The following is a 27983-nucleotide window of genomic DNA, read 5'->3' on the forward strand; positions in this document are numbered from 1 at the left end:
CAGTAAACCATGCATTTTTATAGCATTTTTTGCTGTGAAAATGACAATGGTCCCAAAAATGTGTCAGAATTGTCCGATGTGTCTGCTAAAAAAAAAACGCTAATCGCCGCCATTAGTAGTAGTAAAAAAAAAAAAAAAAAATTATAAAAATGCAATAAAACTATCTCCTATTTTGTAAACGCTATAAATTTTGCGCAAACCAATCGATAAACGCTTATTGCGATTTTTTTTTTTTATACCAAAAATAGGTAGAAGAATACGTATCGGCCTAAACTGAGGGGAAAAAAAATGTTTTATATATTTTTGTGGGATATTTATTATAGCAAAAAGTAAAAAAAAATTGCATTTTTTTTTCAAAATTGACGCTCTATTTTTGTTTATAGCGCAAAAAATAAAAACCGCAGAGGTGATCAAATACCACCAACAGAAAGCTCTATTTGTGGGAAAAAAAGGACGCCAATTTTGTTTGGGAGCCACATCGCACGACCGCGCAATTGTCCGTTAAAGCGACGCAGTGCCGAATCGCAAAAACTGGCCAGGTCCTTTACCTGCATAAAGGTCTGGGTCTTAAGTGGTTAAGGGCATTAATAATGAAGTTCCTTCCAGTCCTTGCCGATTTATAATTGCCTCTACATGATCTTGAATTATGTTGATGGTAATTCCTGCATATTCAGACAAAATAAACCTTTGTGGGGTTAGGTACTGATGTTTGACAGGAAGACCTGGCTCACAGCCTATGTTCTGGCTAATCACAAAGGTATTTAGTAGAGCTGAGGTCCAGAATCTATGCAGGCTACTTGAGTTCCTCCTCACCGAATCCGTCAGACCATGTCTATACCAAGCTGGCTTTGTGCACAAGGGCACAGTTACATTGGAACATAAAATGGTCTTCCTATTGCTTCACTAGAGACACCTGAAAACATATATATATTTTAAAGGGGTGTACTCATAATTTTGACCATAATGTAGGTGTGATGGTCAGGTGACCACACACTTTCAGCCATAAATTATACTACAGTTACCCCACTCATGAGCATTTTCCAACCAGGAAACTACCTACTCAATGTCCAACCCACCAAATGCTCTCTGGCAAACTCAACTACAGTGGCTAGATCGTCCTAGGAGCAGCTGCCCCTGGCTGTAACTTCATAATACATCTCCCTACTTGCTGCTCAACTGTAGCATCTAAGCGTTCTGACCAGGGACGACCTTAGGTGTTCAGGCGCCCTGTGCAAGCTAATCCTGTGGCACCCCCCCCCCCCCATCTTCACCCCTCGCCCCCTGGTCACCTAAACATACACAAAGAGGACCCCTTTACATTACACAGCACTCTGCACCTATGGACCCCTATACATTACACAGCAGCCTGCATCACTGGACCCCTTTACATTACACAGCACCCTGCATCACTGGACCCCTTTACATTACACAGAACCCTGCAGCTCTGGACCCCCTGCATGTTACACAGACCCCCCTTCAGTGCAGACCCCCACTTCAGTGTATCCACCCCTTCAATGCAGACCCCCCCGTTCAGAGTAGCCCCCCCCCCCCGTTGCCGGTCTGACACCCCCCCCCAGTGTGTGGTACGCCCCCCCCAGTACGCCTCTGGATGGCCGCACGGCGCCCCTGTTGCCCATGGCGCCCTGTGCGGTCGCACAGATCGCACACCCCAAAGGCCGGCCCTGGTTCTGACACCATTGCTCCTCTTTTGACAATGATGCGGCCACCGTACCTACTGAGCAGATATGTCTTCTGCTGCCCCAGACTTTACAGTGCGACGTTTCTCTCTGCTTAATAACCCAGGCCCTTGATGGAACTCTCCAGTACTACTATTCTCATTTGGGTACCGTTGCAAGGGTAGGCACCTTTCACACAGCCATCTACATCTGAATGGAATTAGTCTATGGGCAGACTGATGTAAACAGACATGTATCCGATTACCTCTGAGTCAGTCTAGGTTAAAATAAATAAAAAAAATTGTAAAGGTTTGTGTTCTTTTCCATCCAATTCAGATCCAAAATGTAGATGGATTGGAGGTAAAAATATGTAAATGGATGCAAGTCAGTTTACATCCATTTGCCCACAGACCTAACATGGGTCCATTAAGCTCTGTTCTTCCTCTATCGCAAGATGGAGGAAAAAAACTGAATGGACATGAGTAACATCCTTTCCATTCTGCCCTACGTTGGCAGGAGATCTATTCAGATTCCCTGCTTCTAGTGGAAAAGGGGCATTAAGCCTCGTACACACTAAAAAAAAAAAAAAACCCAACTGAACGAGAAAAAACAAAAACAAAAAAAAAATTACGGCTCAGGTCGAACCTGCTGTACTAACAATCCAGTGTTTAGTGCCACGATCTCCCCTGCTGTGCTATTGGGTCCTGACAGGGGGGCGCCCCCGCCCAACCACTCCGGTCACAATGGCTGGGAGTCGGTCGTCTGAGCTTTTTCGGCCATTGCCAGATGTCAAACGGCTATACACATGGGCCAAATGTCAGCTGGTTTCTATTGAACTGGCCGATGTCACCCAACGTTCGGCCCATGTGTACTAGGCTTTAGTGTGTCTGCTCAGAGTACATGCTGATGGAGAAGGAGTCAAGTGCGATAGTTTTAGTCAAAATTTCAATGAGATCAGATTACAAATTGTGATCACCCTAAATCTTACAGCTTTCAGTTGAAACAAATGCATTTGCATTTGGAACAGACCTGTGTATCTGGAATCTGAGCTGTTGTATTTTGGTGTATAACTTGTTTGCATTTCCCCTCCTGCAAACACTTACAGTATCTCACAAAAGTAAGTACACCCCTCACATGTTTGTAAATATTTTATTATAATTTTTCAAATGACAACACTGAATAAATGCCACTTTGCTACAATGTAAAGTAGTGAGTGTACAGCTATAACAGTGTAAATTTGCTGTCCCCTCAAAATAACAACACACAGCCATTAATGTCTAAACCACTGGCAACAAAGGGAAAATGTCCAAATTTGGCCCAATTAGCCATTTTTCCTCCCCGGTGACACTCGTTGGTGTCTCAGGTGTGTTAAATTTGGTGTTATCGCTCTCACTCTCTCATACTGGTCACTGGAAGCTCAACATGGCACCTCATGGCAAAGAACTCTGAGGATCGGAAAAAAGAGTATTGTTGCTCTACATGAAGATGGCCTAGGCTATAAGAAGATTGCCAAAACCCTGAAACTGAGCTGCAGCACGGTGGCCAAGACCATACAGCAGTTTACCAGGACAGGTTCCACTCAGAACAGGCCTTGCCATGGTCGACCAAAGAAGTTGAGTGTCCTGTGGTCTGATGAGAAAAAGACAAGCGTGTCTTGCCTACAGTCAAGCATGGTGGTGGGAGTGTCATTGCCTGGAGCCACGAGTGCTGCCAGTGGTCTGTCGAGAAATGCCCCCTATCGAAAATTGCCCAGCCGGAACTGCGCATGTGCAGTACGGAGCCGTCAAACGGCTGAATTTACGATCGGCTGTAGATGGTGCCTGCACACAATAGCCGACATTGTGCCACACACTCCCGTTGCTCGTGCAAGTCTGCAACGGGGCGGATGTATACATGAAACATATTTTTTAATGATGGGCAGTGCTACATGGGGGCGGAATTTTTCATTAAGCTGAAACACATCTCCTAAACAAATATTTCTCTGCTATTCTTCCTACGTGTTTGTTTAGGAGATGTGTTACAGCTTCATAAAAAATTCCGCCCCCATGTTGGCAGCACTGCCCATCATTAAAAAATGCGCCCCCCTTCATGTAGACATCCGCTCCTCACACCCGCCCATCATGAACAAATCTGCCCCTTGCACGAGCATCGGGAGCATGTAAAATACAGCTGATTGTAAATTCAGATGTGTGGCGGCTCCGTATTGCGTGGCGCATGCTCAGTTCCAGCCGGGCATTTTTCGATAGGGGGCATTTCTCGACAGGAAACTGGCACTGGGGAACAACAGTTCATTGAGGGAACCATGAATGCTAACATGTACTGTGACATACTGAAGCAGGCAATGATCCCCTCCCTTCAGAGACTGAGCCGCAGGGCAGTATTCCAACATGAGAACGACCGCAAACACACCTCCAAGACAACCACTGCCTTGCTAAAGAAGTTGAGGGTAAAGGTTATGGTTTGGCCAAGCATGTCTTCAGACCTAAACCCTATTGAGCATCTGTGGGGCATCCTCAAATGGAAGGTTTGGGCCCAATTTGGACATTTTCACCTAGGGGTGTACTCACTTTTTTGTTACCAGCGGTTTAGACATTAATAGCTGTGTGTTGAGTTATTTTGAGGGGACAGCAAATTTACACTGTTATACAAGCTGTACACTCACTACTTTACATTGTAGCAAAGTGTCATTTCTTCAGTGTTGTCACATGAAGAGATATAATAAAATCTTTACAAAAATGTGAGGGGTGTACTCCTGTGAAATAGTGTATTTGGTTGGGACTATTGTGTCAATCTAAGCTTGACGTTACACCAGAAAACTTGATGGCCATATCATGACTATAGTGGATCTCCTCTTGAGCCTCATTGTGCTCTCTTCTCTTCTCTGTAGCCTTCCCAGCATCTGGCGTTCTCCCCTCTGGGCTCTAGTGATCTGTGTGTCACTGTCTTACTGCTGTTTCCTGTTTTTCTGACTCTTCTCAGCCTCAAGGATGCATTTTTTCCCCCGATGTCCCTCTGAAGATATCCTGCCTCCTCCCTCTGTTATATGCTTATTTCTAATACAGTCTTGGTGAATATGTGTCCTCGTCCCCTTCACCCTCTCTCATCCAGCAGATCCACTTTTCACATTTTTGATCCCCCGTCCCTTCATTCTGTTCCTTGAACTGCCTCTGACTTTAGCTGGCTCCACAGCTGTCTCTGCGTGTCCCCCCCTCCCTTTCTCCCCCCCCCCCTCATCTCCCCCTTCCCGTTTTCACACACAGTCTGTCTTTGAGCTCCAAATAGGTTTACCATATTGATAAAGGGTTGTGATGAAAAATATATACAGCTCGGCATTTTAATCACTGCTCTCTGGCACTATGCATTTTTCATAAGCGTCCTCTGTTTTAAAGTAGCAATATTATAATAGAGACTGTGCTGCGCTCTCTATTCCAGCTATGACTAGAGACCTCTTATTGGCCCCAGTGGGCAGCTGGAAGATGCAGCAGTGCTGATTGTTGCTGTAATAAGGATATCTGGAGAATCGGCCCTGAGGCCCATCACTTGCAGCCATCTGACCGTCCTTAGCAGATATTTGCTTATTGCAAACTGTTTTACATTGAAAAGGTATTTGCTGACAAGTTGCGGTCGTGCATTAACCAATTGTAGCTCGTAATAATTTGGAGGGGGTCTTGAAGCTAGCAAGACAATGGCAGCAAGGCCTGTTATGTCTGTGCTTGGAATAGATGAAGCTTTTTAGAAGAGAATTTTATAGGAGATTTGAACAAAGTTTTTTTTTTTTAAGGTCAGAACTAGAAAAGTGTGTGTGTGTATGTGTATAATAATAATAATAATAATAATAATTATTCAGGATTTGTATAGTGCCAACCGTTTGTGCAGCGCTTTACAACATGGGGACAGACAGTACAGTTACAATACAATTGAATACAGGAGGGGACTGCTCCTTAGAGCTTACAATCGAAGATGTGTATGTAATATATGTGTTATATATATATAAAAAACATTTTAGATGCATTTATTTTTTATAATTTGCATTTTTAGCAGGTGGAGGTTCAAGCTTCTATTGAGGTTTTTCAAACTGTTCCTTTGTTTCTTTTTTTTTTTTTTTTTTTTTTAGTGTATTTTGTGCGTGTACTCGAGAGAGGAGCCGGACTGCAGGAGTTGGGAGTAGGCAGGCCTCCCCCAGAGGCAATCTGCCACCTTTCTCCATGCCCCGGGTGGCAATGGCGGGTGTGTGAGGGGGCCCTCCCACACAGCCCGCCCTACCTGCTCCGCTTTGAAGCCCAACGGGGCAGAGGGACTCCCTATAAGGGAGTGAGAGGATCTAGCCCGCTCAACCAGCCCCGTTAGTCCTTCGCCTCTCTTTTTAGAGACTGCATGGTCAAAGTGCGTGCATGTTAACCCAATTTCGAGTGCGTGTGAGTGTGGTGGTTTTTGTAGGAGGGGGTGGGCGTACTAAGCGCAGGCTTACCTCGCATAGCACACCCACCGGGAGCCGGGCTGAGACCACCAAACTCAGTTCACATGTAGCCGAGACCAGGATCCGAACCCCTAGCTGCAGAGGTGAATGGCTTGTCAGTGCAGTGCCAATCGCGTTGAGCCACCGCAGCTCCCTCCTTTGTTTCTTCTTGATTTAAAGTCAACGATAGACGGTTCAAATCTCCACTGGTTCAGCAGGGACGGGCCAAGATTCCAACTATCTATGGGCAGATTCGATTGTACCCAAGTGGACGCAACGATCTTGATACAATCAGCAGTTCAGATTTTTATATGCAATTATTGCCAGGAGCTATAGCAATAATCAATGTGTTCTCCCAGCAGGGACAGCTTCCCGTGCCCTCTACCACTGAGAGAACACAATGGCTGCATGGGAGCCAGTGTTGATGGGAGGATCAAGAGAACTTCTTTCCTGCAACCCGTGGTTGCAGGAAAGAAACTTGCATCATCTATGGCCTGACTAAAGCCCTGTACACACGATAGGTTAACCAGAGGACAACAGTCTGAAGGACCGTTGTCTTGGGTTAACCGATGAAGCTGACTGATGGTCCGTCACGCCTACACACCATAGGTTAAAAAAAGATCGTGTCAGAACGTGGTGACGTAAAACACAACGACGTGCTGAAAAAAACGAAGTTCAATGCTTCCAAGCATGCGTCGACTTGATTCTGAGCATGTGCGGGTTTTTAATCGATGGTTGTGCCTACTAACGATCGGTTTTGACCTATCGGTTAGCAATCCATAGGTTAATTTTAAAGCAAGTTGGCTTTTTTTTTTAACCTAAGGTTAAATAACCTATGGGGCCCACACACGATCGGTTTTGACCGATGAAAACGGTCCTTCAGACCGTTGTCCTCTGCTTAACCTATCGTGTGTACGAGGCCTAAGACCTAATTACAGGTTTCAATAGTGCTGAAATTTGTCTGGTTCTGGACTGTGCTGAGGACTACCCAATTGTAAGGAATTGTGAAACCATCTTTGCTGATTTCAAGATGATGGGCTTGATTTACTGAAGTAGAGGCTATCCTCTATGCAAAGTAAATGTTGCCAATTAAGGCAAACCTGTGTTTTCTTAAAAAATTAATATGCAAGGGAAATAAAAAATAAATAAATTGCTAGTGCGATTGACTTGCTGAATTTAAAACGGCTTCATCTTATTCACCAAGCTCAGAGAATAGTATTTGTTCCTTTTAGTAAAGCAAACCCTATGCTTTTCCATATCTGTGTCACCGCTTGCCTAAAGACTGAGCACAAAATTAATGTAAGCCCAATCGCTAAAATCTCATACTTTTTAACACTTTAACAATGTTGAAATGTAAATTCAAAAATCCTTTTTGGAATATTTTAATGGGCAGCTTTCATTAACCACTTCAGCCCCAGAAGGATTCCCCCCCCCCCCCACAAATAGAGCTTTCTTTTGGTGGTATTTGATCACCTCTGCGTTTTTTATTTTTTTGCACTATAAACAAAAAGAGCAACAATTTTGAAGAAAATAAAAGCAATATTTATAATATTACCTCTATCTATCTATCTATCTATCTATCTATCTATCTATCTATCTATCTATCTATCTATCTATCTATCTCTATATATATATATATAATATATATAATCTTTCTCTGTTTAGGCCAATATGTATTCTTGTACATATTTTTGATAAAAAGATAAAAAAAATCCCAATAAGCGTATATTGTTTGGTTTGCGCAAGTTATATTATTTTTTTTTTTTTTTCTTTCAAATATTTTATTTGTTTAAAACAGACATGCATGGAATTAAAAAATCTCACAGGGCATTATACGAGCCTACAATCTCGCAGAAAAGAAAAGCAGTGGTATGGTAGTGAGGGTAAAGAATCCTTTTACTGCCTTCTCGGCTGAACACTCATACTGCTAGATTGCCTGTTCCAGGATCCCGGTGAGGCTCTCCCGGCACCCCAAATGGGAACATACTGTGCCCGGAAAGCCACTCCCGAGTCCCCTGAGTGTGATTGTTGGCATTTTTATTATTATGATTTTCTAATTGGTAGTAATGGCAGCAATCTGTGATTTTTATCGTGAATGCGACATTGCGGCGGACACGTTTGATAATTTTTTGGGACTATTTACATTGATAGAGCGATCAGTGCTATAAAAATGCACTGATTACTGTATAAATGTCAATGGCAGGGAAGGGGTTAACACAAGGGGTTATGTGTGTGTGTTCCCTTACTGTGTTCTAACTGTGTAAGGATGGGACTAACTAGGAGAGATGACAGATCGCTGTTTCAAATTGGTAGAAACACACAATCTGTCTTCTCTCCTCTGACAGCCCAGGTATTTGTGTGTTTACACACACAAACCCCCGCGCTGCTGCTCGTGCGCGCGATCGTACCGGGCACACACATGGGCCCTCTGGCGGCTCTTAAAATAGCGACGTACCCCTACATGATTTTGCGCAGCCATGCCACTTTGCTGACGAATATTGGCGTAAGCGGTCGGCAAGTGGTTAAAATAATCATTAGTGATCTTGCCATGAAGGTCATTGTTCAGGTACTTCCTCTTGTAGGGTGACAAGAGGCCCATTTGTGCATTTACTTTGTCACCCTGTAACATGGGTTATCGACGGAAACTACAAGTGACCGTTTCATTATACGCTAACTCACCTTGAGAAATGTAATGCAGCTGTCCCTGTAATGCATGTATGTAGCCAGAAAGTGAGGAGGAGATACTTGGATGAACGAAAGGATGAAAAAAAATAAAAAAGATGGAAAGTAGAATTCCTTAAAAAAAATAAAATGGAACTCGTTTACAACGTGCAGTGTTTACTTAAATTTTTTAATTAACACAGTTTAGGTTGGTTGTTCTTCAATGGATTGTCGCAGTAGTATTTTTCACAGATGTCAATTGCTATCTGTTTATTTCCATTGGAAGAATAACCTACATATCGCTGTAGGAACCAGGATCACACAGGCATATTGAAAAATGTCTGCAATTCTTGAAAGATTGTCTGTCTGCTGTTGCTAAAATGTAATATCGCTTGAGTCGAGTAAACAAAATCAGTGTCAGTGTCAATGGGCCGATCTCTCATGATGCATCCTTATATCTAAGAGACCTGTCTGCTGTGGCCAGCCATAGAGGAATACATCTCATAATGCCACAGCAGTCATTGGAGAACTGCACAACTTTACATTATCTGTGTGTGTGTGTGTGTGTGTGTGTGTGTGTGTTAGTAATGTAATAAAGGATCAATTGCAATAGTAGGCACAAAAAACTTCCATCATCCCCAGACTTGTGAGCGTTTATGACCAGACCAAATTGTTTTGGAGCCACCTTCTAAATTTAAAAGGACTTAATGAATGTGACCCCATCCATTGATATTTACTTTTCTTGGCATGCTTTCTATGACATCCAAGGCCATAAAATAAGTTATAGATACCATGCTACTTACCTTACAAGATACATCTTTTGTGTTTTTAGATCCCCCCCCCCCCCCCTCAACTCAAACATTATTGTCACATACCAATGTTAGTAAACATCTTTACATTGTAGATTTACTTAATAATTATTTCTCTAAAAGGTAATTTACAATCTTTACCATTTTCTAAATAGCATACAATAGAGATTAGCTTGATGTAAATACTTGTATAAAATGTGTTATTCTTTTATAAACACTGTTATTGTGTATAGTATGTAATTGCATACAGTCATAGGTGTGCGCAGTCTATTTCATTAGGGTGTGCGCCCCAAAGCTCAAACACACACTACTGATTACTCACGATGTTCATTCAGAAAGGGAAGGGGATGGTCAATTACATATTTACCGACCCTTCCTCCACTCATCCCAAAACATCCTTGCAGCAACAGCTGTCGGATGAGGAGGGAAGCTGTTGGCACTTTAGGGGGGAGCCAGGGTAGTAGGGGGAATCTGTGCGCACGCCTATGCATACAGTATGTACATGGGGGCAGCCATTTTTTGTCATTACATATGCAGGCTCTGATTCCTGATTTGTAGTACTACACCAAGGCTGTAGTTTACTACATCTTCTCACAATGCACATGCTAAACAATGCATTCTGTGTGGCTGACTTAAGAGCGACACAGAACCAAAACCCCCTCTAGTAGCCGATTTTCAACAGATCTTAACTCCCCTTTTACTTTCTAAAAAAATATTGCTTTATTACTTTTTTTTCCAGATATTTTTTTTTTTTTTAAATGGCTGGCCCTTGTTTTCTCGCGTAGGCAAGAATAACATAGCTGTGCTGCCTGCACCCTCCTTTGTTAGTCATGTCATGGATCACAGGAGGCTTTGGGGCCCATCTACCATGCATTGCACGTGTGCTATGGTGCATCATCAAGGGACCGAAAGCGAGAACTAGGAAGAGACAGCTGGCTATCAATGATGTACACAGCGAATGGTGGCATGGGACCCAGTTTGCAGTGGATTACAGCAGACCATGCTGGATGCAGGGCTTTTTTTATCGGGAACGCGGGGGAACGCAGTTCCGGCACCTTCTGGACTGACTCTATGTAATGTCAAGGGGTGCTGGGGTGTGCTGCAGGGTATTGATGCTCACTGCTGACAGATCTTTTGTAGCTGGAGGGCATCTATTTTTGCAGGGAGTCTATTGTTGCTGAGGAGGTCTAATGTTGCTGGCGGGGGACCTATTGTTGCTGGGGGGTCAGTTGTTTCTGAAGGAAATCTACTGTTGGGAGAGGGGTCTATTGTTGATGGCTGCCAGAGAGTCTATTAATGCTGGCTGTGCGGAGATCTGTGGATGGGGAATTTTGTTGTGGGTGGTACATTGTTAGGGGGATCTATTGTTGCTGGCTGAAGGGGAAACCAAATTCCATACAATTGACTTGGCACAACAAAATTATACTTGGTTCTGTATTGTCTAAAAGGGGTGGTACTGGGAGGGGGGTAGGGGATGGAACCAAGGGACATTGCTCGGAAATGGGTAGGAGCAGAGAAAACAAGTGACTCGGAAAAGGGGAGTTCCTGCACCTATTGTCTGAGGAAAAAAGCCCTGGCTGGATGTATGAGCATCCAGAAAATTTAGCCGACAATGAGAAAGGGTGACGGGAAAACAAATTAAGAAAGGGAGGTAAAAGTTTCTCTTTGATGCAAAAGCAGAAATATGGACGAGCAAGCTCGTAAAAAATGCAAGTCCTATTAAAAATGTACTTTTAAAGTATAACTAGACCCTCGATAATAGATCAGTACTAGTAAAGGATATTCCAAATAGGCCCTCAATAATGGATCAGTAATAGTAAAGGATATTCCATAAATAGAACCATCTGACTTACATTTTCCATTCTAAGCTTCCTTTTTTGGTCTTTGAAGTATGGCACAGAGGTGTATTTCTCCACTCCATGTTTGTACACAAGCAGCATAGCCATATAACAAAGCTGTGGGCACGGGATTACATGACCTTGTGCCACGGCTGTTGATGATGGGGTTTTGGGTGGTGCTGGGGGGGGGGGGGGTGAAGCCCTCTCCTGTGGACACCCCTTACTATAAACTAACGGCCTGCAGACACACTGCACATCACCACATCTGTGTACAAGAGCACCTTGTGAGTGATTTTTATCTAGTGTGACAATGCTGCTCCTGCTTAGGGAGACCTAGTGGTGGTACAGAACTACCAGCTTGAAATAAACAAAAATTGGAGGCAAGAGATCTAAAACAAGCACCATAGATGTATGGCAAGGCAATGTTTTGATATACTTTAACCGCATAAGGACCGCCCCACATACATATACTGCGGCAGGGCGACTCTTGAGCGCAAAATCACATACCTGTATGATTTCTTCTTGGTCTGGGGCGCTCCCGCTGTGATTGGACAGCAGGAACTAATCAGCAGGTCAGGCAGACCCAATGATCCTTTCGAGAGAGGCAGAACGGCGGTCTGCCTATGTAAACAAGGCAGACCGCCGTTCTGCCATAGGAGAAAAAGAAGATCTTGTGTTTTTGCTTAGCAGAAACACAGATTTTTGTTTTTCTTTAGTCAAAGCACCTCCCTCAGTTAGAAAGCACCCACTAGGCACACATTTAACCCCTTTGATTGCCCTTGATGTTAACCCCTTCCCTGCCCGTGTTTTTTTATACAGTGACGTTTTTTTTTTTTTAACCACTGATCACTGTATTGGTGTCGCTGATCCCCAAAACGTGTCACTCAGTGTCAGATTTGTCCACCGCAATGTCGCAGTCGTGCTAAAAATTGCTGATCTCCGCTATCACTAGTAAAAAATATTAAAACAATTTAATAAAAAGTCCCTAAATCTATCATGGTTTATAGACACTATAACCAATCAATATACACTTATTGGGATTTATTTTTTTTACCAAAAATACGTAGCAGAATGCATATTGGCTTAAATTCATTAAGAAACTTGATTGTTACATTTTTATTTTTATATTGGATTTTTTATTTTCTTTTGCAAAAAGTATGTGTGTGCGTTTTTATTTTTTATTTTTTTGTTTATAGCGCAAAAAATAAAAACCGAAGAGGTGATCAAATACCCCCAAAAGAAAGCTCTATTTGTGTAAATTTTATTTGGGTAGAGCGTCGCAAAAAAACGCGCAATTGTCAGTTAAATTAACGCAGTGCAGCATCGCAAAAAAATGGCCTGGTCAGGAAGGGGGGGGTAAAACCTTCCGGAGCTAAAGTAGTTAAAGCTGAACTGGAATTGGATATAATCTACTTTTGCAGTGGCCTTCCTCCCCGCTCAGCAAAGTTTCAAAAGTGCTCATTTAATCGAGGGGTGCGGGGATAAGGTGTACCAATTGCCCTATCCCCCACTCCATTGTGGTTCTCTTCTGCCCTGGGCACCAGGCTATGGGCAGTCCTTCAGCGTCTTCACATACAATTCAGGGCAATTAACCTGAGGAGGAGGCAAACTAGCATCCGGGGCCAGAAGTGCTTTCGGATGCAGCAGCGCTGGACTGGTCGCATGGTTGGAGGGGAACGTATTGCACCTTATCACTGCATCCCTAGACCAAATAAACATTGAATCCTTGCATTGCATGGTGGGGGGTTGTCTAATTTACTGGAGTTCAGCATTAACGTGAACACCGCAATAATAACGCAAAACATGCATTCACTAAAAAAAAAAAAAAACTATACCAATTTCCTTTTAAGAATCTGGCTCTGCTGACCTCCTGGGAGGTGTTGCATGCGCTGCGTGTCAAGTAAAATCCATTGCAGGCCTATAATGGGGAACGGCTAGCTCTGTGCACTCCCTACATATACACCATAGCTGCAGATGAGATTCTTGCTTTAATATCTAGTTCAGAATTCTGCTTTCCACACTTTCACAGCTGCCTCTTCCATCTGACCTCTGTAAATCCATCCTTCCTTCATTGCCAGTGGGGCTGCCCCCTCCCTTTCCTTTCCTGCTCCAGTATTCCTATCAGGTTATCTAAGGGAAGCCTGTCTTTGCCAGGCCTCAGTTTCCTCCCTATCATACCCGAATAGTAGGAGACAGCCGCAGAAAATTAACACCATCAATCCCAATTCCTCCCACATGAATCTTCCCCATCTCTCTGTGTCTCTCGCCCTGGCTGGTTGCTATGGTTTGCTTTTGTAGCTTAGGAACATCAGCTTTATTCGCCACTAGATGGCAGCAGAGAGCGCTCTGGAGAGGCCCATTTCTGCCTGTCATTTGGCTTGCTAGTCTCTTTGCAGTCTTTGCTCCATGAAGTTTAAAGTGTGAGCTTATTCTGCTTCATTTTCTTTGTGTTCCTCTTTCTTCCTAATAGGCAACACTTTTTATATTTTAAAATTGTGATTTCTGGCCATTAAAAATACGAAGCAGGACAAAACGAAATCACCAAAATGAAATTGTCCTGAATTCATTTGCCGTTTTAAAAGCCCAAAGAATGGAAAGTATATCATAACGTGAACCTGATCTGGTTAAAAAAAATGCCAGTGTGAAAACACTGCGGAAGTACAAGGACTGTGTGTGTATGTGTGTGTGTGTGTGTGTGTGTGTGTATATATATATATGTGTGTGTGTGTGTGTGTGTGTGTGTGTGTGTGTGTGTATATATATATATATATATATATATATATATATATATATATATATATATAGCATATCTCGTTAGTCTTTAAATTTCTCTTTATTCCCCTGTGCCATTTTCTCCTAGGCACAATCTTTTACACAGTGCTTTGACTTCTCTCTACGTTAGAAGTAAACCCTGCAAACTTATCATTTGTCTGTGCAATAACAGAACCTCACTAAGAAAAATGAAGGCTCTGGTATCTAAAGCCTCGTACACACGATCGGATAGGATTCTGAAGGAAAGGCCTTGGGTAGCTGTTCCTTCAGAGCGCATGCGTCGATGAAATCATCGGCTGCATATATAGTATATCTCACCTAACTGGTGCCGGTTTAGAAGATATCTATAGTACCTATAGGTAAGCCTTATTATAGGCTTACCTATAGGTATAAGTCAGATTCAAGGTTAAAGTGGTTCTAAAGTCTGAAGGTTTTTTTACCTTCATGCTCCCCCAGCTCAACACACCAACCCCCCAAATGCTTAAAGTGACAGTAAAGGTTCACTTTAGAAAAATAAATAACATGCATGTCATGTTTGGCCCCCGATCGTTCTCTTCTGGGGTCCCTCGGCGGCTTACGTGGCTCCTCCCCCGAGGGGGTTACCTTGCCGGCGCGCTCCCGTGTCATACAGTCAGCGTCAATAGCCACTGAGTGTATGACTCAGCCCCACGTCATTGGATTTGATTGACCGCAGCGTAAACCAGTGGCTGTGCTATCTATCTATCCAATGAAAAAAATCGAGAAGCAGTGGAGAGAGCAACACGGGATCACACCCACTGAAATTCAGGGCTCAGGTAAGTAAAACAGGGGGCTGGGGGGCCGGACAGTGCAAGGTGGCATAGGATGCATTAAGGTGAAAAAACACAAAGGTTTCCACTCCTTTTAACCAAGCCCGATCTCGAGCCAGTGATGTGCACGAGAGTGGCTGATCTCCCTGGTCTCTGCCTTCTCATTGACAGAGAGACAGCAGAGTGAGCCATTTGCTCCTGCTGCTGTCTATCACGGCCAGTGAGGAGGGAGCAGGGGCAGTGCAGAGCCCTGTTCTGTGTATCTTATGGACACACAGCGGGACGCAGGCGTGCCCCCATAGAAAGCAGCTTGCTATGGGGACAATCAGAAGAGGAGTGGGTAAGTATAACATGTTTGGTATTTAAAAAAAATATACTGTGTGTGTGTGTGTGTGTGTGTGTGTGTGTGTGTGTGTGTGTATGTATATATATAATATACACGCACACCTTTTTAAATATAACTTTAAGGCTTAAATGCAAATAGGCCTTTAAATTATAGAGTTGGAGCTTAAACTTGATCTTGAGTCTTTGTATAACACCGGATCCATAGGACCCCAAAGGGATCTGTATAAAAACAAACACATACTTTTCACTTCAACAGTATTGTTAATCACATTTTTTGTCCAGGTCAGATTAATTTTAAAGTTTTTGTAGTTACTTTTCAGTACGTTTTGTGTCCATGTTAATTTATTAACTTGTTTTTTTTTTTTTCTCTACCCACCTCCCTTGTATTCCCTTTTGTGTTTTAAGTCTTTATTATCTTCTTGCCTGCCACACCTTTGATATATATAAAAAATTATTATGTCACTGTTTAGAGACTAAGTGGAGAATTTGTATTTTTTTTTTTCCAGAGAAGGCTAAAGGTAATAAAAAATAAAAAAATCACTGCTCTGTCTTTGACAAATTCCTCTCCATTCCCGCTAGATTGAAAAAAGGGGTCAGGAAAAATGGAGCATAGAAAGCCAATTGTATGAGCACTTGGCATCCATGCTGGGTTCCTCCTTAAGCTGCCCCCCCTTAGGGCCAGTTCACACCAGACGCAGTACCATTCAGTGTGTTTTTTTTCTAGTTTACACCATGCAGTCAGTTTCCTGTGCAGAAACTGACCGGAAACTGACTGCATGGTGTGAACTAGAGCCATTGGAATACATGGAAAACACTGTGCATGCATTTTTAGTGCAGAAAAAAAGCACACGGAACTGAACCGAACAGCGTCTGTGTGAACTGGCCCTTAAAACGGACCCAATTTCCCCCCCTCCCTCTTCCACTCATGTGGATGCAGGAAATCTTACCAATGTGTCTTTGTATTCTGACAGCGGGGAGACTCTCCTGCTGATCGGTACCGCAACCTATTGGTTGCAGTGCCGATTAAACGGAAATTTTCCAGCAGTCCTGTTTGTGAGAGGTCAATTGATGGCTCAGATCTACTTCTAATGAACGGGGGGAGCAGCCATACATGGATCGAAATTCCATTCCGATCCATGAATGGCCAGCATTCGTATCAACTTTGTTTAGGATTCCAATTGTGCCATTGCTACTGACTGGAAAATTGTAGAGGCAGAAAATCTTTTCTGTCTCTTGTGATAGATTGCATCATGCTTTATAGCACAAACGTGCTAAACTTTGCCCTGCTTGGGTAAATTGGAAGACTGTAGGTGTCTTCTGCTCAGTTCCTTCTGTGATATCACATACAACAGATGAATGCAGGAAAATGTCTAGTAAACGGCCAGTATATGCCCATGGACTACTAGTGCAGCATCAGCCACAGTATGGACCACACCACTAATTGCTGGGATCAGTCCAATTCAAGCTGTCAATGATAAATGGATGGAAATGGGGCCAGTCTGTGCTGAAACGGATACATTTCAATCTGTGTATGGTCAGTTTAAATCTAATTGTGAGATCTGACCTTCCAGCTTCTGTCCGTGGCAAATTCAACAGCTAGGAGGGAGACGGACTAATAACAGCAACTTGTCACTTCCGCCCAAAGCTCTTAAAAGGGACTTTATTTATTTATTTATTTTTATTTTTCAAATGACAGTTTATTTTATTGCATTTTAGTGTAAATATGAGATCTGAAGTCTTTTTTGACCCCAGAACTCTTATTTAAGAGGTCCTGTCATAAAAAATAAATGGTAAAATGAGAAAAAAAGTTTTTTTTTTTAAACACGCCCCGTCGAGCTCACGAGCAGAAGCAAAACGCATACGTGAGCAGCGCCCGCATGTGAAAACTGTGCTCAAACCACACATGTGAGGTATCGCCACAAAAGGTAGAGCAAGGAGCAATAATTATATCCCTAGACCTCCTTTGTAACTCAAAACATGCAACCTGTATACATTTTTTTTTTTTTTTTTTAAACCTCGCCTATGAAGATTTTTAAGGGTAAAAGTTTGACCAAAGGACGCAATTTTGAAGCGTGACATGTTGGGTATCAATTTACTTGGTGTAACATTATCTTTCGCAATATAAAAAAAAGGGGCTAACTTTACTGGGTTTTTTTTTTCATTTTTTTATTAAAAAAGTTAAATTTTTAGAAAAAAAGTGCGCTTGCAAGCCCGCTGCGCAAATACGGTGTGACAAAGTATTGCAACAACCGCCATTTTATTCTGTAGGGCAGTGGTCATCAACCCTGTCCTCAGGGCCCACTAACGGGCCAGATTTTATGTATTACCTTGAGATGCAGACTAGAATACTGCAATCACTGAGCAGCAAATTATACGCCCCCTGAAGACGTTAACCAACGAAACGTACGTCGCGGCGGTGCCTTGTCACGTGACGTCCTCTCCGACCTGTTGAGCTAGCAGCCGGGGACCTGTACGTTTGCTACGGTGGTAGCAACAGATCCAGCCGCCCCAAACTACTAACCGCAACTATAGCGGTGACGTGTCTGCAGCCCCAGTGCCGGGAGGCACTTTTAAAGTAAGAGGCCATTTGGCTGTTCCGTTTTCTATGTATTTTTTTTTACAAATAAATCAGTATTACACTATTGGATCTTCCTTAGGTTTTTTATATATCTTTCCTGGAACGCCGGGAACGAGGTCATACAAGTCATTATCCTGTCAGCATGTGTGCAGGCACAATCCTGCTAAAGCTTTATTTGACTATCTTTTTCGGTAAAGTAGTCAAATACTTCTGGTAAGCGCATCCATTTTCTTCAGCGCGTTTTTGGGTGAAAGAAGAAACAGTAAGCGTGGTGGTGGCATTATCACTTAAAACAAGAGTACAGCGGTTAAGAAGATTGGATCAATAATTTCACTGTTACTCACAGATTGGGACTACGTGTCATAGAGACACTTAATTATCACTGCTATTATTGTAGCACTGAAATTATTCATTATCTATTAATTGATTTTATAGTATATATTGAAGTTATTATTGTTATAATTTCCTTATTTGCACAATTATAGGGGATACATTTTCATTGTGTGTTATTAACCTATAGTTCAGCGCCCTCTATACACACCTTTCATACATTGCAATCACTAATTGCCTTTGAGCAGCAGCTTTTTATTACTTTATTTTTAATTACTATTATTGGCGCTGAATAACTTTATTCACATTTTAGTTATCTTTCAAACCTGGCCTATTAGTGGGCCCTGAGGACAGGGTTGATGACCACTGGAGTCTAGGGTGTTAGAAAAATGTAAAATATATATTTGGGGGTTCCAAGTAATTTTCTAGCAAAAAAAAAGTTTTTAACACCAAATCTTAGAAAGAGGCTTGGTCCTTAAGTGGTTAAGCCCAAGTACTGTAGTTTGGCGCCGTTTCACAGGTGGACACAATTATAACGCATGACATGTTGGGTATCTATTTATTTTGCATAACATCATCTTTTATATTTTACAAATAGTTAGATATTATAGTGTTTTATTCTGTAGGGTCTCTGCTAAAAAAAAATACCGGTATATAATATTTGAGGGTAATAAACTTTCTAGCAAAAAAAAAAATCCAGATTTTTACATGTAGGGGAGAAATGTCAGACTTGGCCTGGGTGGGAACTGGTTAAGTATAAAGCAGTACTTGGCCTGTTGGGTTTATTCAAGTCTCAATACATCAGTGGAAGGACATTTTTATAGTCTATATTTTATAGGGACTGCATATAATATATTTTTGAGTACCCCTTTCCCTACAATTCATGATCCCTCGGTGGTGAGGCTATTTTTACACTGTAAGCAGGATATTGCTCTGATGTCTCAGCAAAATATTTCACTCTGATCATATCACTGTGTGGGATGCCGGCATGGCTTGCAGATTAAAATTCTGTAGAGTTCAGGCTTGCCTGTCCAGCCTTTCACACACTCTTTTCAGCAGCCTCATCTATGAAAATGTCTGAAAGAATAGTCTGCTTTGCCCATTGCAGAAGTTCGATTCTTTATTGCAGTTTTCTCTGCACAACCCCCAAAGCGGACCCCCAGGATAATGTGTCTGTGCCTGTGAATTAATAGGCTACCTGCTGTATTTGTACCCGTTCCTGCAACTGACAGCTGCTGATGGAGAAATAGCTCATATTTTGTTGAGTGTTTTCACATATGTATGACTAAAGTGGCTGCAGCTGATTGGCTGCAGTCACTGATCGTTGCAAAAAAAATTCTAAATGTCCCAATTAAACAATTGACTTTTGTCAAGCAGGGGATCTCCGCCTACACACTAATTGAAAATTGGCCAGTCCCTGCTATGCCAGACAAATTTTTATCAGTGTATGGTCAGCTTTAAGCCCCATCCGATTCAAGGTACTTGGGATTGCGGGCATTCCAAATTGCACTGGCAAAACACAGCATGCATGTGTGGGTGGCATTCATTTTCAATGGCACGTAAACGTGGTGTGATCTTGCTGCGATTGTCGCACAACAGATTGTGGCAAAACAGCATCGAGCAAAGCTTTTGGTCCAAAAAGGAGGAGAAGGCGCGTCTTTTAGGTAGCAAGCTTTGTGCTGATCGCTGCAATTAAAGTGAAATTTGTCTCAAGGCAAAACCTCACCGCACTTGGGTACCATTGAAAATGAATGCGTGGGCTGCCTTTTGCCAGCATTTCAGTGCAATTGTGAATTGCAGGCAGAACCCCAGCGATTTGCTTCTGCAATCCCAAATTGCTAGATTTGAACAGAGCCTAAGTTATCAGCCTCTTGTTTCTCCCCTAAACATCAGCAACATGGGGGGGGGGGGGTTCTGGAAACCAATCAGATTTGCTGCATAGAAATTACAGTGAGCTAATGTTAACAATCAACTCTACGGTGTGTAACTGGGTTCTTACAGTAAAGCATGTTCACTTTTTATGGGAAAATCCACCAGCTTAGTGAATGTGATGACAATGCAATTTACAATGATTACCCAATCATGTGATTGGATGATTAAAGTTTGCAGAGTTTCACCTTATTTGAAAAGCTAAGGAAAAGTTCCCTTGCAATGTGAAATTTCACTTTTTGCCAAGTGAAAAGCCTATAACTATAAAGTAAATTGACCCCATTGCGTTGCGTCTGCCCATTTATTTCCAATGGGCATTCAAAGAGATTCAACGTACAAGAAGAAAGTATCTGATCCATTTTGGGCTACTGAAACGCACTGCATGTGTATTCACAGCTATAGGTGAATATGTGGCTGGTAGTGGTGCCTGGGGTGGTGATTTAGTGAAGTAGCTGTCCTTTTTTAAAAATATATATAGCATGAAGAAACAAAGGTAAAGGTGTTGCCGCTGTAAATCAAATTGGTGAATTCAACATAGAAATCAATAATTATGAAAAAAATTAAAATCGCAAACCTATTAAGTCCAAATGTGACAATCCCAACACCATAGGAATAAATAGATTCTTCTGATTTAGAAAATTCTCCAAAGACTTCACCACGAGTGCTCAAAAGGTAGATGGCAACTCACCAGAGGTGAATGACCACTTTTTAAGGTAGGTCAAAATGCACTTTGTTAGATAAACCAGCAAGATCCTGGATAAGACCTCTCTCCACTGGCTCTCCGGCCTCGCCTAGTCTCTCCCACTTGCCAGGCCCAGCTTCCTCCTAGAACATGGCTACGGCCAAGGAACACACACGATCAACCATGCACTTCCGGGGTCATAGGTTGATCGTGCGTGGTGCGTGATGTCTTATCCAGGATCTTACTGGTTTATCTAACAAAGCGCATTTTGACCTACCTTAAAAAGTGGTCAATCACCTCTGGTGAGTTGTCCTCTACCTTTTGAGCACTCGTGAAGTCTTCTGAGAATTTTCTAATCAGAAGAATCCATTCACATCTATGCATTGTGATGTGTTGTCAAGAGCTTGGTTTACTGCGCTAACATAGGTTGGGGTCATCACATTCATCAGAAATAAATGTGATGCCCCTTAAAGCAGAGGTCCGCCAATTTTTTTTTTTTTAAAGTCGGCAGCTACAAATACTGCAGCTGCTGACTTTTAAAATAAGGACCCTTGCCTGTCCAGCGCGCCCGCGATGTCGGCACCCGAAGCCTTTATCTGTCTCAGCTCTCCGATGCTGCCGCCGCCGCCATCTTCGGTGAGGGAATCGGGAAGTGAGGCCTTTGCGGCTTGACTTCCTGGTTTCCTACTGCACATGCGCGACTTGCGCTGCGCAATGCCACTGGTCCTTGCTGTCTTCTGGGACCCATGCGTCTCTCAGAAGATTGCTGGGGGGGCGTGATGTGACGTAGACCCCTGCAGATAAAGCGGAGGTCAATGCCCAGAAGTGGGTGCAAATACCTGTCTTAGACAGGTATCTGCTCCCCCCTCCCCCCTGAAAGGTGCCAAATGTGACACTGGAGGGGGGGAGGAATCCGGACAGCGGAGGTTCCATTTTTGTGTGGACCTCCACATGCAATGCATGTATTATGTGTGGTATGAACAGACGTTAACATGCATTACTGCATATGCATAAAGTGAATTCAGCCTAAAGGCTTGAGTAAGACTACAATGTGTGTGGGAGCAGAGCAAGGGGAGAACAAGCTTCCAATAACTAAAGTATAACCTTAAGGTTAGTCTGACCCTTTAAATGCCAAAGCTGTTCTCATTCTATCATCTCTCCCTGTATGCTGCCCGCCTGCCAATAACTCTGTTTTTCTCAGCCTAATGCACAGCACTCGGTGGATTTCATGCTGTTTGAACAGGCCATATTGTTTAATAGCTCTGTGTGTATACAATAGATAGATGAGCCAAGGCTGTTGCATGTTTATTGTGTCCAGAGGCCAGCGCTGTTTATGGAATAAGTGCACCGAGTAGGAGGAAGGTGTCAGCACATCGTTATTGTTTTAAGCTGTCTCAGCTGTTCTGGACGAGCCAGTGAACCCACATAGAAAATTAATGAAGGGCCTTGTCTCATGTTTGGCATGATGGCTGTTGATACGGTCAGATGGATATCAAGCTACACGGCCACAGGATGACTTCATTCCAGAGATACATCTGATACTCGAGCAGTTTTCTCTGCACTCACATCGCTCACCGCAATGAGGTGGTAGTTGAGAAAATGCGTGCAACACAGATATTTTATTGATTATAATGCTAGGTAATGGGGAATGCAGATAGCTTGGTCTCAGAGATGAGATCAGTATTTAACTGATTCTCGGGAGGTCTCTTCCACCATGTGGACTTAAGAGTGACCAGTTTGTCTTAAATTTGTTTTTATAATCCAAAATGTTTGTCAGGAAAGGCTACAGCTGCAGTACGTTCCAAACATGGAAATGCACACGGAATGCAGGTTTCCCGCACAACATTCCGGTGTAAACAGTCCTCAGGCTGAAATAGGTAACTATCGGTATATAAAGCCTTTCAATACATTTTGTGTGGCCGATTAGTAGCATTATCCTTATCACAGCAATATCTATACTAAGGCACCATCTGTCACCTCCTACTTCCATCCGCCTCCATAATGGCTGAGCTACTATTGCTCCATATAGATTAGAAAATGGAAAAAATATATATTTTGAACCCATTATACTGGCTTCCGAGTGCGTTTTATGCAATTTGCTTGTAATACAGTACTAGCCTTATAATGTTGCAGACATTGATGTCCTGGTGACTTCCACCTGGTGCAATAATTCAGAGATGTGTATCTGCTGTGTACACCTGTGTTCTGTGTGCTGGCCACTACCATGTATCAGGTTCAGCTCTGCCTGACTAGGAGTCCTTTTATACTGTTCCAGGGATGTTATCTCTACCATGTACACCTGTGTTCTGAGTAATGATCTGAGTGGGGGAGGTTCATAGAACGCACAAGGTGTATATTTTCTGGGGTGTATTGTGTATACACATGATAACAGGTGTTGTACTGTTTTGTAAGAAATAATTATTCAAGTTGTATGTTTTTAGAAGAGCGCAGCACATTGCATGGTTAAAAACTCTCTCTCTCTCTCTCTCACACATACATTTTTCGGACCACCACCATATATAGTCCCCACTGTAATATCCACAGACCTCTCTCCACCTCACCTAGGCTGCCGCCGTGTGGACCAAGATGGCCGCCGCTCCGGGAGCTAGGCCGAAGTCGCGGCCTTTCCTATGGCCGAGGCAGCAGAGGAGCAGTATCGAGGAATTAATCGTTAATTTACGCAGCCCTAATATATATCCATCTATATCTATATCTCTCCATCTATAATATAATTTTCCATACCTTAATATGTAGTCATGTGGATACTTGGGAATAGCAATGCCAGATAGTATATCACAAAATGAAAGGGTGGCTATGCTCGCTAATATGGTCCCACTTGTGTGATGTAGCTACCTACATGGCGTGTTCCCAATGTGGATAAATTCCTACATCTCAACACATTCAGCGCAGACATGTAAAATTCTGTTTACTCGGACCATTCATAAAAGCACTGCATATAGGCTAATTGAGCATGACTAGGAAAAGGGTTGTTTTGTGGTCATCCTCAGCGGCTGACGCCTGCGGCAATAACCATATACTCAGGGCTTTTTTTCTCGGAAAAGGGGAGTTCCTGCACCTATTGTCAGAGTCACTTGTTTTTTTCCACCCCTACCCACCTCCGAGCAACATCCCTTGGTTCCATCCCCTACCCACCTCCCAGTACCGCCCCTTTTAGACAATTCAGAACCAAGTATCATTTTGTTGTGCTAAGTAATTCGTATGGAATTTCGTTTCCCCTTCAGCCAGCAACAATAGATCCCCCTAACAATGTACCACCCACAATAAAATCCCCCCTCCCCCAGCAACAATAGACTCCCAGCAGCATGAACAGATCTCTGCACAGCCAGCATCAATAGACTCTCTGTCAGCCATCAAAAATAGACCCCTCCCCCAACAGTAGATTTCTTTCAGCAACAATAGAACCCCCTGCAAAAAAAGATCCCCTCCAGCTAGAATAGATCCACCAGCAGTGAGCATCAATACCATGCAGCACACCCCAGCACCCCTTGACATTACATAGTCAGTCCAGTAGGTGCCGGAACTGCGTTCCCGCTGAAAAAAAAGCCCTGCATATACTAATGTACATGCATGCGCATTGGAGTGGGCAGACACAATGAATCTTGAGTGTTGTATCGTGATTGGAGCAGTGCACATGATCGTGATATCATGTAGTCTGTGTGCCCACCCCTTCCACCATCTGTAGGAGGCCTGGCTCTGTGTGCTCACCCCTACCGCCCACTTTAGGATGCCCGTCCCTGTGCCTACTCCTTCTGCCCTTGGTAGGAGGTCTCTCTATTTGTGCCTACTCCTGCCCTCTGTAGGAAGTCTCTCTATGTGCCTACCCCTTCCACCCGCTTTAAGAAGCCTGCCTCTATTAGCATGCCCCCTCTGTAGGAAGCAGGTCTCTATTGGCCTGTCCCCTTCTGCCCTTTGTAGAAAGCCTGTCGCTATGTGCCCAATTCCTTCTGTCCTCTGTAAAAAGTCTGTCTCTATGTGCCTGCACTCTTTCTGAATGCCTCCTCCCCTCATCCTTCTTTCTCCAGCTGGTAGACACACAGTAGGATGAGTGCACCATATTGGGGAGGGGCAGTATAGACTGTTCAGTTCACATACTGTAGGTAGCGGAATGGTTCTGTGTTCTAAGTGGTTGTAAACCTCAACCAGTGTCTGTTTCCACGTATGTGAGTTAGTTTGTTTACATGTTATAAAACTCAATAAAAAGTAATTTCTAAAAAAAAGTGGTTGTAAACCTCAGACATTAAATATGAACAAAGCATATCCCTCCTATAAGCGTGTACTTGTCTCAATCCAGTGTAATTTCTCTCTTCTACCTCCTTCCTCTGTATGAGGCACTTCTGACAAGCTTTCCTGACACCAGGAGATTAAAAGGTGACAGGAGAGGGAGCTCCAGAACACAATCTGTGATTTGACAGCCTCAGCTATGTTCCTGTGTGGGGGGGGGGGGGGGGCGGGTGTCCCTTCCTTCCTTCCTTTTCACAAGTCACACCCACTTTTCAATTTTTGTAGCTGCACTTCACACTAAAAAACACTCTTCTTTTGTGTTTTTTTTTCTCTGCCAGTGGGCAAACCGAATACAAAGAAGGGGCTAGATTCAGATAGCCCGCCGTAAGTTTGTGCGGGCGCAGCTTATCTCAGATACACTACGCCGCCGTAACTTAGTGAGGCTGGGGCTGGATTCACAAAGAACCTGCGCCCTAAGTTACGGCGGCGTAGCGTAAATCTGCTGGGGTAAGCGCGCCAAATTCAAATTGTGAATAGGTGGTCGTGTTTTATGTAAATAAAACATGACCCCACGTAAATGACGTCTCTAACGAACGGCGCATGCGCCGTCCGTGAACGTATCCCAGTGTGCATGCTCCTAATCACGTTGCAAATAGTCAATGCTTTCAACGTAAACGCAAAGCCCTATTGGCGAACGACTTACGCAAACGACGCAAAATTCGACGCTGTGCCGACGTCCATACGTTTCTGAATCGGCGTATCTAGCTCATTTGCATATTCTACACCGAAATCAACGGAAGCGCCAACTAGCGGCCAGCGTAGATATGCACCCCAAGATACGACAGCGTAAGAGACTTACGTCAGTCATATCTTAGCAAAATTCCGGCGTATCTTGCTTTCTGAATACAGAAAAAAAATACGCCGGCGCATCCTAGAAGTTACGCGGCGTATCAACAGATACGCCAACGTAACTTCTTACTGAATCTAGCCCAAGGTTTTTTTAAACTTTGACGCATTTAGCTAATTATTAACATGAAGTCGACTACATATCTCAAAATCTGCAAATGATCTGCAGTTTGCTTTTGAATTGGTTGGAATTGAAAGTAATATTGGAGGATGTGTATTTCAGCCTGATGTGACATGGCGTTTGATTTCCCTGCTTCTCTTTCTCTAGGACGGAATGAACTGGGTCTGCAAAAACGTTAATGCAAAGAAGAAATAACGAACTGAGAAGAGCCATGGAAACGCACAAGACTGCTTTTACCGCGACATTTTCACATGCAGAGCACTCCGAGGTCACAGCAAACGCCTCCCTTTCCAAAGGACACAACACAAATGCACTCTGTTGGCCTACAGTAGCTCATCTGAAACAAAAGCATGTCTACACTGTTTTTTAGCCTACTCGCCATGTATTTACTATTCAACAAAGTAGTGTTGTATATTAGACGCCTGTGTAACCGAAGATCTACTGTAGGTACAGAAAAGGTTACTTGTTGAATGCCTTTTGTAGAATTCTTGGCATCCATGGGTTATGTAGGAATACTGTTAAATAGAAGCTGCTCTGTATTAATGCCCAGGTGACCTCTATTCGCTATACAAACATTGCAGGTGTGGAAGGACTGGGGGAAATGGCATTGCTAGTTATGTGTAAATCTACCGCAGATTCTATAGAAAGGGACCAACACATTTCAGCTACCCTTTATGACCAAAGGTATAATATTCACAGTAGTGTCCATTTACACTAGATAGCATTCAGTTGCTTTAAAGGAAGTCTAACAGTTATTTTTTTTTCCCCTAGTACTGCTACCAGATTTAAAAGCCAATTTCATATTTTGTGTTGTATTTTACACTTATGTCTAGGGTAAAACCAGAAACCTGGTAACGGTCCTGCTGCACCATGCCCCCCCCCCCCCAACTTCAATTACAGGCCCATGGGCTACTGTTTGGGTATAAATTTGGCTCAGCTATACATGGTTCAACCTGCAAAGCTGCATTGTCTATTCACAGAGAGCTGGGAATGCAGAGACTACAAGTCCCATCTGACACTGCAGTAGTGGGACTCGTAGATCTCAGTGGAGCACCAGTGCTGTGACATCATCCCACTTGACGTCCATTGTTTACTCCTTCCAGCCCCATAGTTGAAGACCGGTACTTCTGACTAAGGCTCCATTCACACTAATGCTTTTTTTTTATGCATTTTGCAGAAATGCAGGGAATTTTTTTAACATAGTTTCCTATGGAACATGTTCACATCAATGCTTTTTTGTGCCTCTGCGTTTTTGGAAAGGGTCAGGGACAGGGCAGCGTTTTGCATGCAATAGAATTCAATGGACCTGCATCCAAAACGCAAGTGCCGCGATTTGCGTTTTTTTTTTTTTTTACCTGTTTATAGCTGGTTGTTAAAGGAAATGTAAAAATAAATAAATTACTGGCTTAAAAAAAAAAACGCAAATCGCGGTAAAAACGCACGTCAAAAAATGCAGCAAGCACTGCAAAAAGCATTGCAAAAACGCTCAAAAGCAACATGCATAGGTGTGAATCGAGCCTTATGGCTGAGGTTACGAGTCCGCAGGAGCCTGGTGCGTTACACTCTCGATCCACTGATCAAGGTTGCAGTGCTTGGCAGAAAACAATGCAAACATTTATTAAATGCACGTTTTAAAATATTGTAGGTGCTAAAAGTGATATTCACCTTTAAAGGCATCGAATTGACTGCTGTAACTAACATATTTCATTAGTCCAGTCGTCTTAGACCCTTTGCACACCAGGCATGTAACCTGTGTGTGTCCAAATCTGGCCTTTTAGTGCTCCTGGGTAGCACAGGTGCAGTGTCCAGTCTTGCAGGCTGTCAGTCTATGGCAAGATGGAATATTCTGG

General features: G+C 43.1%; 1 protein-coding gene across 1 annotated transcript in view; it reads left to right on the forward strand.

Moving 5' to 3' along the window:
• Nucleotides 1-27339, forward strand: part of ARL3 (ADP ribosylation factor like GTPase 3) — a 61572-nt gene extending 34233 nt beyond the window's left edge. The window contains exon 6 of the mRNA XM_040361884.1: nucleotides 26281-27339. Coding sequence (XP_040217818.1) covers nucleotides 26281-26328 — 48 coding nt within the window. The 3' untranslated portion in view covers nucleotides 26329-27339. The remainder of the gene's footprint in view (nucleotides 1-26280) is intronic.
• Nucleotides 27340-27983: the final 644 nt, after the last annotated feature.

The sequence above is a fragment of the Rana temporaria genome, chromosome 8 (assembly GCF_905171775.1).
Source record: "Rana temporaria chromosome 8, aRanTem1.1, whole genome shotgun sequence".
Lineage (NCBI taxonomy): Eukaryota > Metazoa > Chordata > Amphibia > Anura > Ranidae > Rana > Rana temporaria.